This window comes from Capra hircus, chromosome 2 (genome assembly GCF_001704415.2).
Source record: "Capra hircus breed San Clemente chromosome 2, ASM170441v1, whole genome shotgun sequence".
NCBI lineage: Eukaryota > Metazoa > Chordata > Mammalia > Artiodactyla > Bovidae > Capra > Capra hircus.
Genome location: NC_030809.1, coordinates 97106026 through 97119470, shown reverse-complemented (window position 1 = coordinate 97119470; position 13445 = coordinate 97106026). Strand labels below are relative to the sequence as shown.

The following is a 13445-nucleotide window of genomic DNA, read 5'->3' as shown; positions in this document are numbered from 1 at the left end:
TATTCAAATGTTCAAAATCCTGGTATTGCCACTTTCAATTCTGACAGTATGGCTCTATTATTTACCCTGTCTAACCTCATGCAAAGAGTTGACTCATTGGAAAAGGCTCTGATGCTGGGAGGGGTTGAGGGTAGGAGGAAAAGGGGACAACAGAGGATGAGATGGCTGGATGGCCTCACCGACTCGATGGATGTGAGTTTGAGTGAACTCTGGGAGTTGATGATGGACAGGGAGGCCTGGCATGCTGCAATTCATGGGGTCACAAAGAGTCGGACACGACTGAGTGACTGAACTGAACTGAATGGAACTGAATCTCATTTTTCTAATTTTTAAGTTGGATAGCAATAGTGTCTATCTCAAAAACATGGAGTAATGTCTGACAAGTGTTGAGCACACAGTAAGACATCAATAAGTGTTAGCTGCAATAATAAAACAAAATTTAGTACAATTAGTACATGTCTGTGAATGGGTGCCCCTTTAGGTGTTCTGAGTGCCAGGCTAACCTGGTACTTGAAGTATTGGAGCATTCAAACCACCACACAATTCAGGCCCCTAGCCACTGGGGCTAGAGGGAGAGCCAAGTCCCAGACCTAAATGATTTCGATGGGAATTACTATGCTTGTTTTTTTTAATACTAATTAGACATTTGAATTTTATTTAATAGTTTACTTTCATATAATTTGAACTATTTATGGTTTTGTCTTATACTTTATGACTTGATTTCCTCTTTGAATTCTTAATGCATGAAAATTATTTCTTTCAATTAATTTTTGACACTTTTCTCTTCCCTTCTGTCTCCTCTTTTCTAATTAAGAAAGAATTCCATTAACTTCAAGTTTACAATCCATGGCTGAATTATATCAACAGAGATGACAAAAATGTCTTTTTATTTTCCTAGCAGCAGCTTTGAATTAAGAGGTAAACATGGGTTGTATTTGAAAATAAAGTAATATCTCTAACAAAAGGCAAAGCAAGCCTAGATTCCCATCATAAAATAATTTCTCTGGCAAAGAGTTATCTTCAGTTTTAGGGGGCTGAGTTCAACTCCTGAATCCATGTTCCTGTGAGAACAAGCTGATAACTGTCCGAACAGAATGAGAGTGGGTAGGAGCATATGTTGGAGAGGGAGGTGCCATCGCTCAGAGTCAGGGCTCTATTTTCCCAGGCCCTACTCCTCCCCTAAATACTGTGCTCAGATCTGTTGAAGTTTGGCTGTAGAGTTTTCCACCATGGATCATGAACTGTGCTATTTGCATTACTTCCTTAGGAGTACCTGGGTAGGGGAGGGGGAAGGACGGGTGGAATCAGAGAATAAAACTGCTCCCTTAGATTAATTATTTAAGAATTTGTATGACTTTATTTTTATCATCTTGTCTTTATATGCGATGTGTTACTTTTCTCATTTTTGTTTTTATTACTACAGCAGTGAATATTTATAGAGCACCAAATGTTTGATATAGGCTTCCTGTGTAGTATCTAATTCCATCCTCACAACAGCTTTGGGGCCAGCACTATTATCATTGCCATTCACCTAAGGGTTAAGGAATTTGTAGTTAATGCATTTTTACGAATGGTGGAACCAGAACTGGGTCCATGGTGGGTTGACTAGAGTATCCACCCTTATTCCCTTTGTCACTCTCTTTTACATGTAGAGGTGGACCCTAAATGTCACCAACCTTATGATGATACAAAAATGTGAAAATTAATTATTGTTTCCATAGGCAAAAAGAACATCTCAAGCGAGTGATGAAGGTGTTATACCTTCACCTGTCAACCTCACTAGCACTATCAGCTATACCGACCATGAGAGAGAAAACCCCAGCTCAGTGTACCTTGCTGCTCCCATCACAGTCTTCCAGAATGGCTGTGGTGTTTCTGATGGAAATGCATTTACCCAAGGCCACATTAATAACCTAGGAAGCAAAACATAAAATACGCATTAAGAACAAAATATTTTAAAGTAGAACAAGACATTCAGAAAACACAGAATATAAAACAATAATAAGGTTAAAGATAGTTAAGTTAATAGCTTAGCATTACTTAGTACTATACGATTTTATTGGTTGCTATCTCTAACAGGGACATAATGTAATCTTGCTGAAGTACAGCTTCAATCTGTCAATTTAGGCCTGTGATTCAGCCACAGAGCCAACACACAGAAGCTTTTAATTAACCCTTTCCTGGAATGCTGAACAGGAAAAGAGCAAAAGGTGGCATGAAAAGCAGTTATTTTCTTGTCTCAAGTTTGTCTGATGCATATATTAAAAGTCAGTGCACATACTTGCAATTTAATCAGAGCAGTGGTTATGGGCTCTGTTCCCTGGCTGACCCCTCCAAGCTATCTGACTGCTTAGGCAGTGAATCATAGATAAATTGAGTCTTTCAAAAACAGCACATTCCAGCTGACTCCTGGTCAGAATCTTCCTAATGACTCAGGCAAGCTACAATTCATTACAGGGAAGTCACGAACGCTAGTATGGAGCCAAGCTTAAAGACACTTTCTGGCAGGCCCCCAGGTTTTTAATGGATTTGCAGGGTCCAACATGGAGGCAGCTGCCTGTAAGTCACCATTTAACGCAGAGAAATGTTGATTCCCTTGCTCCCTCTGACATTCTGGGCAGGTCTAAAGAGAAGGTGGGTTAATAGTATAACACAATTTGAACTTTTCAGACTTCTGGAAGAGCTGCGTAGAGCTCAGTCTATACTCAGGGAAGCACCCTGTGCTGGCAAGTGGTGTGGTCTCTGTGGCTAGGGACACTATTTGTGTCCCCTCTTATTCCAGGGTAACTAACCAAAAGCTCTAACTAGGGAGCACTGTAGGATGTAAGTTGGGGGTGCTCACAGAGTTGTCAGATTTCATAACACAGTGCTCAGTGGGTTGGTTTGCACTTTTACATGCTTAATTTTTCCTACAAGAAAGTGGGGGGCATCTTTAGGGTCCAGAAAGTGAAGAACAAAACCTAAAAACAAGAGGTAAAATGGCTGATACAGGTAAGCAGGGGACTGAGACTGAATATGAAAAACCTGGAGTTGAGGTCTTCCACACATGATGGAAAGCTAAAACGTTAGGCCCTGGCTGCAATGGTGTACAGGGAAAAACAGTTTATTCATTAGCACTGGGAGACAAAGGGGAAGCTTCTCCCAAGGGAATCTGAAACCTTACATCAACTGTCATTTGAGTTTGAGATGCACACACCACTTGCATTGAGTAGGAACCCTAACAGAACCTTCAAATCACTGAAGAAAAAAAAAGAAAAACCATTAAAATCTACCAGTTTTGTTGTTTCTGGGGTGACCTGCATGCAAAACAATTCTAGAAGAACAGACTCTCCAACAGAAATCCTCAAAGGGAGCTCCATTCACAATTTAAAGTGCCGGATTTGGGAGGAGACAATTGGCTTCCCAGGTGGCACAGTGGTAAAGAATCAGCCTGCCAATGCAGGAGGCGCAAGAGATGCAAGTTCAATCCCTGGGCTGGGAAGATGCCCTGGAGAAGGAAATGGCAACCCACTCTAGCATGCTTGCCTGGAAAAGTCCAGGGACAGAGGCGCCTGGTGGGCTACAGTCCACGGGGTTGCAAAGGATCAGACATGAGTGGGTGACTGAGTGTGTGCACACATGCACACACACACGCACACTCCATCATTAGTGGGAGCAGCCAGAACCCACAGGAGGAATCCACCACCAGGAACTTCAGGGAAGAGAGTAAACAGTCATGTGTGGAGGTAGAATAATCCTGGAGTTGAAAGAAAGGAAATGGTGTCCCAGTTGATCTTAACAGAAAACAAACAAACAAACAAAAACTCCTGTACCTGTAGATTATGCAGAAAATATCTTCAAGTGAGTTTGGAAAACTCTGGCTTCAGGACAGCTGACCAGGCTGCCCTACTCCAGAACCTCTCAGAACCTCCAGTATGAGTGCAGAGGGAATGTGATACAAGAGTTTGCCAAATACATGTGACCACAGAATCCTCTTTGACAGCATAACTTTGCCCAGAACAGTGTTTGGGAACCCCTGGTTAATTGATTGCTTTGTATTTATTTCTCACAATCCCTTCTTCCAAGCACTAAAAGGCACGAGAAAGAGAGAAACCTTTTCTATTCCTTGCCTCCCTCTCCCCCACTTCATTTGAAGATATGTTTCTCTTCCCTCTGTTCGGAAATTACTATATAGAAATGGTCCATGAAGTGCTAAGGAATTGATATTCTTTCATTAGGAATAGTTTTGAAAACTGGGCTCTCACTTAAAAAAATACATCTATGTTTTTATTGTAAACCATATCAATCTTATTTTAAAATCAGGAAGTATGTATACATTTTACATTATCCATTTTGAATTATTTCATTTTCCAATTTAGGAGGTTGGAGTTCTCTGTGGTTTATCCCAGAATTTGTAAACACCAGACTAGAAGCTGTTTGCTGAGTTAAATCCAATATAAGTTCAAATTATTGCCTAAGGTTCTTTTATTATTTTCAAATATTTTTGTTTCAGTGAGAAAAGAGTTATTCTTATTTTTAAAAAGTCAAACTTTCGTAGGTGTGTAGGTTAAAAGAAGGAATGATACGGAGCAAGTAACAAAAAGTTGGGGATTTCAGTTTCTTGGAAATTTACAAGATTATCTATCCAAAACAATGATTTAGTTAACCTTCCTCTGACTTTCCTGGAGAAAGGTCCTTTTTTTTTTAATGGTAATAATGCTCCCTACTCATTGCTTCAGAGGGAACCAATGTCATCTTTATTAAAATTTGTCTAAGGAAGACAACAAATAAGGAGGAAAACAGAAAGAAAGAATTTATTAAAATCATTTTTGCATTTTGTTGTATTGTAGCTCAGGCATCAAAAGAAAGCACTTTCAGTAGAAGAGTTCTTCAAAATTCGAATGGAAACTATTAGACAAGCTAACCTCAAAGAAGAGGCAAAAGATAGTTTTTTAGTTCCCTCTGGTGGTCAAATTCCAGTAATGCTCTTACTGAGATTCTGTGTTTTTAGGACAGGAACAAATTACTATGATGAGAATTTCTTTTTCTTTTATCCTGCTTAAGAAATAGAGTTAAAAAATGTAAATTTATTTTACAGGCATATCACTTGAACAGTATATAAACTCAGGGTATTCTTCCTACAGAATTATCTAAGATAAAATAATCAAGCTGAACCTCTGAAATAGCAGTTATTGCATTTTGACCTACAAAGATGAACAATTATGTTATGTATAAACCGGTTACATATACTTATGTGTCAGTTGAATTTTATGAAAGCAGAACAAATTCTTAGACTGTTTTTCTCTCTTTTGCACTTTTTCAGAATTCCCTTATGCCATTAAGGGAAATTGCTTAAGTGTTCATCAGGAAATTTGGTAGGCAGAGAAAGATTGGTTTATACAATCCACTTGCTAGGGAGAACTGAAAAAAAAAATGATGTAAAAAGAGCAGGCTTACTGAGGGCCAAGTCTGAACATTTTGCAAGAAGAGAAAGAAAATAGTACTGGGAATGTATATAGGTAAAAATTAAATGAGAAATAAAATAGTAAAAGAGATTAAAAATTTGCATGACCAGGGAAGACCTCTAGGTCAAGGCTTAACTAATCATCTCTAAACTTAGTGTATGGTAAAGATCCTCATCTCTTGCCATCCTATTCAAATTAAGTCTGAGGCTTAGAATGGGTTTGAAATGGCTTTTTCTTAAAAGAGTTTTTCTCCTTCCTTAATTTTTTCTTAGCTTTGTACTCTATCAAACCTATCAAGTTTGACTTCTTTCGTTTTAGTATGTTATTTTGTGCCCTGGAATTTTCTCTGCTGTTGTCTGACAGTTTCTGTTATTTTCAATCCCTCTTTGAAATCTATAAAACTCTAAATAAACCATGTCATCCCATTGCTTAACCCTACTCAGTAACTTCCAATTGCATCCTGAAAAAAGAAAGAGACAGATAAAGATGAGAGAGAGAAAATCCTTACTCTGCCCATAAGGACCTGCGGGATCCAGCTCCTTCTCTCTCTTGAACTTCATCTGATGCCATTCCTCCTGCCTCTTCAAACCTTGATAACAACATCCACCTTCTTTCCAGTTCCTCAATGCCTCAAACTGTCACATGTCAGAGTTTTTGCATACGTGACATCCTTTGCCTGAGGCTCTCTTCTTTACAGCATGGTGGACTCTTGGTCTTTCAGACCTGGCCTTCAATGTCTTCATAGATTTGACTACTCTTAAGAAAAATTCATCACTTGTGGCCAATTCCCTGATTAAAAGTTACTATATTTTTTATTTATACTTTACTTGCTTATTTCTTTATTATCTTTCTATCCTACCCAGCTTTAAGTTCCACAGAGAAGGGATCAATCTACTTTATTCACTACCCTATAGTCCAGCTCTTAAATAATGCCTGGTTTCTTGACACTTGGTAGGTGTTTCCTGAATTAATCAATAAACATGCCTTCCTGGAAGCCTTCCTCAGGTTTACTTAATATGGGCAGTCAAAACAAACCACACTTTGTCTCCTCTGCACTCACACTTGGTGCTTATTTATAAAGTAATAATTCATTCTTTCCCACACATTTTCAAAAATGTTTTTACCTTGTATTTTCACAAAGTCAGATTTGAAGTTGCTGCTTGAACTTACCACACCACTCGCCCTCACAATGGGAGCCTTCAAGTCTGGAAAAACATTCTCCAAGTACCACTTGAAGCTTTTGCATTTTAGCTTCTTTCGAAGTTCCCGCTGCTGGGTAAGGTTTCCGACGTCTAACCCTTGGTCTATGAGGTGATCCCCGTGGCCATAGAAGAGCTCCTTGTACTCATCGAGCCAGACCTCAGCCACCCGCCCCAAGTTCCGCTCCACCGTCTTCATCCGGTCTTTGGGGAAGGAGTAGGGATTGTCATTTCGGAATATGTGTCCCACTCGGGAACAGGGAATGATCTCAATTTCACCACCACACATCCACACCTGGAACAGTTTAAAAATATGTACCAGTTATCAAATGATTGTCCACAAATCATGAGCAATTAACAATAACGAAAAAGCCACCTGGCGACGATTTCCCCCTGTTGGAGCAATACTTTTCTAATATCCTTTTCAACAGAAAATTAAACTCAACAGGTATATTTAATTTTATTCTGTTGCTGTGAACCATTTTAGCATTATTAAATTACATATTTTCTCTTTTCCTCTCCTGAATTGTAAATCTTTCCCCCCCACCCCGCTAAAGAAAATCCTCACAGAATCCCAGTGTATGAAATGTGTAACATAAGTTCCTGCTTTAGTAGAATCAAGGGAAAGAGTATATGTTTCAATTTTCTCAATATCTCCTTCTCACGTTTGGGATGATCTACCTGATTTGTGGAATACAACTTGAAGGCCATCCTTCCTGATCAAGGGTTCAAAGTCACACCCTATTACTATATAAACCCAACTCCATAGGAAAACAGGTAATGTGGGATACTCTCCACTATGGCTGCTGCCATTGGTTTCTCAGATATTAATCAATGGTTATATAAATACCCAGCATTATCTGAGCTTCCCTAAATTGCTGTAGTATGGCCTTTTGGTGGCCTGCTCTAGCGGCTCTTTTTATTCTTCTGTCTTGTGCTCTCCAAGATGGCCTATTACTAAATAATATCATTACTTCTAATATATTAGAAAAATATACGAGTTATTTGCATCAAATATTCATCCTACAGCCTTTACATGAAATGGCAGACAATTATTTCCCTCACATTCAGATGCAAAAACTGTGTTGTGAAATATGAGGGAATGGTAATAAATTTCATGAGGGTTATTGATTCTTCCAAATTCAATCTGGGATATGAAGACATTAATCCAGAGGCCCTAATATTTCTGTGAAGTTTCCTCCCAGAGGCAGTCACATATCTGATTGTATTAGTAAAATGAAACCATTTTAAAGTGCTAGACTCTTAATTGTAAAGATAATTTGAGAAACACTCAGCGATACCTTGAAAGAGAGCTCCATATTTTCTCCACCCCAAACATCGAGCCCAGGATCATATGTTCCAAGTTCAAAAAAGTAATTTTTATCAATAGAAAATAATCCACCTGCCATGACGGGACATCTACAAAAAGAAAAGTTGGCTTTTAAATCTTGCATGTCAGGGGACCTCAACTTTTAAGAGTGTTCCCTAACAAGAGGCATTTCATAATAGTTACCACATGCGGGTAGGTCTTGGATAAAGTCACAAAGAACACCTAAGTGACAAGTTCCCTGGATCTTGTGGCAGAACTTGATTAGAGGCAACAAAGACAGGGTCTGGAACTAGGATTCTTACTTGGCCTGGACACTTCAACACAAATTCTCCAGAGATGTTATTTTTAATAAGTTATTTAGTGCTATTTAGGAAAGATGAGTTAGGCATTGTTTTAAATGTTATAGATGTATTAATTCAGGCCTCACAAAAATCCTTTGAGTATGTACCCCTAAGAAACTACAGCCCCAAAAGGCAAGAAAATTTTCCAAGTTCACAGACCAACCCATCTGTGGGATGTACACCTAGGGTTCAAATTTAGGGGGTCTGGCTTGACTCTAAGATCTCTTCTCCACTATACTGCCTCAACAATACAGAAACTTTACAACAGCTTGTTATGTGGCAAACACTTATATATACATATATTTTCTTTTTTTTTTCTTGGCTGGGCTGCAGAACTGTGGCTCTTAGTTCCCTGACGAGGGATGGAATCGTGCACTGGGAGCTCAGAGGCTTAACCACTGGACCATCAGGGAAGTTCTTGGCAAGTACTTTTTAAAGCACTTTATATATAGTATTATCTGATTTAATTCTCAAAACAATCCAAGAGGTAGCTACTTCTGTTTAGTGTTAATATAAAAATGAAGAAACAGAGACAGAAAGAGGTTAAGTAACTTTTTAAAGCTCACACCACTAGTACATAGTAGAGTTGAGATTTAAACCCAAGGAGTCTGACTCTAGAGTCTTCACTCCTGTTATTAATCATGGGGAAGAGAAACTACACTTGAGTCAGCAGTTAGAAAAGGCAGTAATCACGTCCCATGGTGGTTCCCATGGAGCCAGCTGAAAGAGGTTTGTATGGAAGCTCTGCAGCAATCTCAAAGGTAATATAAACCTCACCCCACACCTAGCTCTCTTCCCTCATGATTTATGTGTATTTTTTTATCTGAATCTCAAATGCCCTTTCCAGACTATCCAGAACTCATTCTGTTTCTAACATTATGTTGAATAAATCTGAACTCAATCACTACACTGATTCTCAGAATTGGAGTCTAAAACAGACAAAGAGGTTCTTTAGGTGTAGGATCAGAGCAAGTATATTATATCCAGGCAGATTTGGATTTGAATTCCAATTTCTTCTTTTGCAAGCTGTATATCCCTTGGACTGCAGGGAGATCATACCAGTCAGTCCTAAAGGAAATCAACCCTGCATATTCACTGGAAGGACTGAGGCTGAAGCTGAAGCTCCAATACTTTGGCCACCTGATGTGAAGAGTCAACTTATTGGAAAAGGCCCCAGTTCTGGGAAAGATTGAAGGCAAAAGGAGAAGAGGGTGGCAGAAGATGACATGGTTGGATGGCATCACCAACTCAATGGACATGAGTTTGAGCAAACTCTGGGAGACAGTGATGAATAGGGAAGCCTGGTGTACTGCAGTCCATGGGGTTGCAAAGAGTTGGACATAACTTAGCTACTGAACAACAGCAACAAATATTCCCAGAAACATTACTTAACTCTCTTAGGTCTCTATTTCCTTATCTCTATAATGGAAAAACCACAATCTTTCTCTGAGAGTTATAGAGAGGTTGCACAGTGCTTAATAATTGGTCGTACTTTTCCTTCACTTGTTAGGAGTATCAGTTGTGAAACATCACATTTGGAAGAATATAAGGCAGTGTTTGGAGGGGTGAGTTCAGAGAAAAGATGCTGCAATGTACAGGCTGGGCTCAAACTTTCTTTTGGGACTTTCTGGCTTAAGTCTGCTCAAGTTCTTTCTCCAATAAGGAAAGCTCCAGGGATCCTGCTGCTCTGCCTGTGGCTGGCAGAGTGCTCGTCCTACAGGTCTCGACTTTGGGGGAGGAGTTAGGAGGCCCCCACTTTAGCTTCCGGTCTAAAATCTGTTCTTTAATCCAGTTTCTCCGACAATAAAGCCCCAACTTTAATTCACATCTAGCTTCTGTGTCTGTTTCTCACTTTATTTACAGAATTTGGCACTCCTCCCAGGGAAAGTATAGGATTAGACTCAAAAAGAATTAGAATGATATTTTTGTTACTATTATTTATTCTTAATTTTCATTCATGTTTACTTCAGTGTTATATGTGTTTATACAGAATTTAGGCAGCACGTTTAAGTGGCTTATGTTTCTTAGTCTGCAAATCCCAGAGAACAGAAATAGTGAATTTCTCAGGTTGAGGGGTGAATAAGATATAATTACCCACTTAAAAGGTGAGTTTTGGCTGTGAGAAAGTAATTTCCAGGGAAAAATTTTTGCTTTTGGTCATCTGTTGGCTAGAACTGTAATTCTTGGTGTTCTATAAATGACAGCTAATACCTGTTTTGTGGAATTGGTTCCTATGCCTTTGTAAGAAGATACATGACTCCTTCCTAGTCTTAAGTTTCACACACTTACCTTATTATATCAGTTTCTTTAATTTTGTTTTTTGCAACAACGTCTGGAGGAATTGTTCTCCAACCAAAGTTCATTGGCCACACAAATATGCCTCTTTGAAAGTTGTCCACTGTCATGTAACTAGTCAAGGGAAACAAGAATGGTACCTGAGATCATTCACATAATCAACCTGACACCATGTGTTGTGCATGGGAATGAAACAAGCACTTATGAAGATGATTTTAGATCACCACAAAGCATTTAATAACATTTCAATGAAAGATATGAATATAAATAGAAATAGTGCTGGATTGCTTGCTTTTAACATACTTTTCTTTTAATAATATTCTGGCCATTTTGAGGGAAAAAAACCCTATTTAAGAATATACATGTGTATGTATATATACATACTACAAAAAGAAGAACTAATCTTAAGAAAAATAAATATTTGGGTGTTCAGCTGAATAGAAAGAGGAAAGTCCTGGACACTGAGTATTAGTATTTATTGACATTTAGGGTTGAGAATTTGTGATGATCAAATAAACAATTGGATAGATCCGCTTTGATCTCATGATATATATCAAGTATTTCAATTTATTTAAACAGATAAACCATGTACTACTTAGATCTGCAAAGTTGTACATTTTACGAGTATGACCACTACCTTCTGCTGCTGGTTAAAAAGTCACTTAGAAGTATCCCGTGGAATATGACAATATTACCTCATATCCTTATCATTGATGACTTCAATTACTGGACAGGCTACTTTTTTTCTGCTTAAGTAAACTCTTTCCAGGAGAGGTTCCAACCAGCCAATGTTACATTCCACGTGAGAATCTAAGAATGTCAACACATCACCTAGAGAGTCAAAAAGACAAAAAAACAAAAAACCAATTTGAAAATGCAATATATTTAGTGTGTGTATTTTGTGTTCATAGGTTCTGGAGATTGTTCCAGAAATGTGGTAGTAAGCATAGTAGTCTTTTCTTCTTACTGAATTTTGTAGTTTTTTCTTCTTACTAATTTTTCTTCGTCTCTCTAATTTAATTCTATAGTGAAATGAAAAAAAAAAGTTGGTTTCTAGTAGTCTTTTGGGGCAAGTATCATTTATGGTTGAAAAAAAAATTGATAAGCCACTTAGAATGGTGAGTCAAGGCTCTGAAGGGAATATTTAGTATTAAAGGTAGTCGCTTTTGTCTTTTCTAAGGAGGGTAAATCCCATTAACTCTTGGGGGTAGAGGACTGAAACTTTGTTTTGTGGAAGATGAGGAAGAATCTGAGATTCCAACTTTGCCTTAGAAATGATGAAGAGGAAAAATCATTCCACATTATAACAGTGAAAAGAAATTAAAGTGGGGGAACTAGTAAGAGCAGGAGGTAGTTTTAAAAGTGTTACAGAGGGGAAACAAGGAATTGTTTAATGGGTATAGAGTTTAGTTTCACAAGATAAGAGGAGTGCTGGAGATTGGTTGCTCAACAATGTGAAAGTACTTCACAGTGAACTGTACACTTGAAAAATGGCTCAGATAGTAAATTTTATATATGTATTTTACCATAATTAAAAAAAAGAGTTACAGGAGAAGAGAAAAGAAACTTGGAAGACAGGAATAATTATGAATTCTTTTTGTTTTATTAGTTGTGTGAAGTAACACTCTCTCTTTCCAAAGAAAATTTTAGCAATGGTCTACATTGTTCTAAATGATTCTGTACAAGTGGATTGCATGTGTGTGTGTAAGTAATAACCAGAGGAATCTGAGTTCTGGCCAGAATCCTATGTGTAATCTCAGACCCAGTTGTGTATGCATGCATGCTAAATTGCTTCAGTTGTGTCCAACTCTGTGCAATCCTATGGACTGAAACCCACCAGGCTCCTCTGTCCATGGATTCTTCAGGCAAGAATACTGGAGTGGGTTGCTATGCCCTTCTCCAGGGAATCTTCCTGACCCAGGGACCAAATTCATGTCTCTTATTGTCTCCTGCTTTAGCCAGCAGGTTCTTAACCACTAGCGCCACCTGGGAAGCCCAGGCCCAAAGCTATTACAAAAGCTTTACCTGGCAGGCCTCTTGAGGGAAAGCTGCCATCTCTACACCAGACTCGGTTCACAGTTTGTACCCTAGAGTCTCTGAACGAAGATATAGTCAAGGACTCAGGTCCTCCAGTCCCCTAGCTGGACATGCACTTATAAGGAACTGCATTCCTGACCCAGGTTCACCCAGTTGGAGACTGTCTCATGCCAAGACTTCTTTCTTACCTTGTGGGTGATGGGTAGATCTTCAAGACATTTTTTTCTTACTACTGGCCCTTCCCCCTTTCTTTCATCCTGGGCCCTAGGCTCCAAAAGAAGAGGAACCTTATTTCAGGCTCTTTGGTCAGTAAGATGATGTACACATCTGCTCTGATCCACCAGCCCATTCTTCCATGGGAAAATACGGAGCACTGAGGGAGTCAGTGCTGTCTTTTGTCTGGCTTCCTATCCATACTTTTCACTTATGTGATTGCAGGAAGTGCTTGAAGACTTGACTGTTACTTTTATTTTGGTTTATTGTTTTAATTGACCACTCTGATGCTTAGCTACACCCCTCAGCATCTGAAAAACCTACAATAACATCACTGATTTTTGATCTGATGCTTACTCTGTGTCAGATACTGTTCTGAACATTCTGAATGATTGTCTTATTGTCCTATTTAAGATTTATCCTTGTGACAAACCTGAAGTATAGGTCTAAGTTTTATCCGCATTTAAGAGGAATGAAACACTTAGGCAACTTTGCCAAGTTTGCAAAACTACTTGCAGCCCGATACTAGAAAATATCTGCATACACCCTCTTGCCTCTCCCCTCTCCCCCCCCCCCGCCCCCGCAA

At 38.8% G+C, this 13445-nt stretch overlaps 1 protein-coding gene across 1 annotated transcript in view; it reads right to left on the bottom strand.

Moving 5' to 3' along the window:
* GALNT5 (polypeptide N-acetylgalactosaminyltransferase 5) overlaps positions 1 to 13445 on the bottom strand; it is a 41685-nt gene that overhangs the window by 5132 nt on the left and 23108 nt on the right. The window contains exons 4-8 of the mRNA XM_005676117.3: positions 11305 to 11440; positions 10604 to 10723; positions 7945 to 8062; positions 6615 to 6938; positions 1833 to 1913 (exon numbers count right to left, since the gene is read on the bottom strand). Of these exons, the coding sequence (XP_005676174.2) occupies positions 1833 to 1913; positions 6615 to 6938; positions 7945 to 8062; positions 10604 to 10723; positions 11305 to 11440 (779 nt within the window). The remainder of the gene's footprint in view (positions 1 to 1832; positions 1914 to 6614; positions 6939 to 7944; positions 8063 to 10603; positions 10724 to 11304; positions 11441 to 13445) is intronic.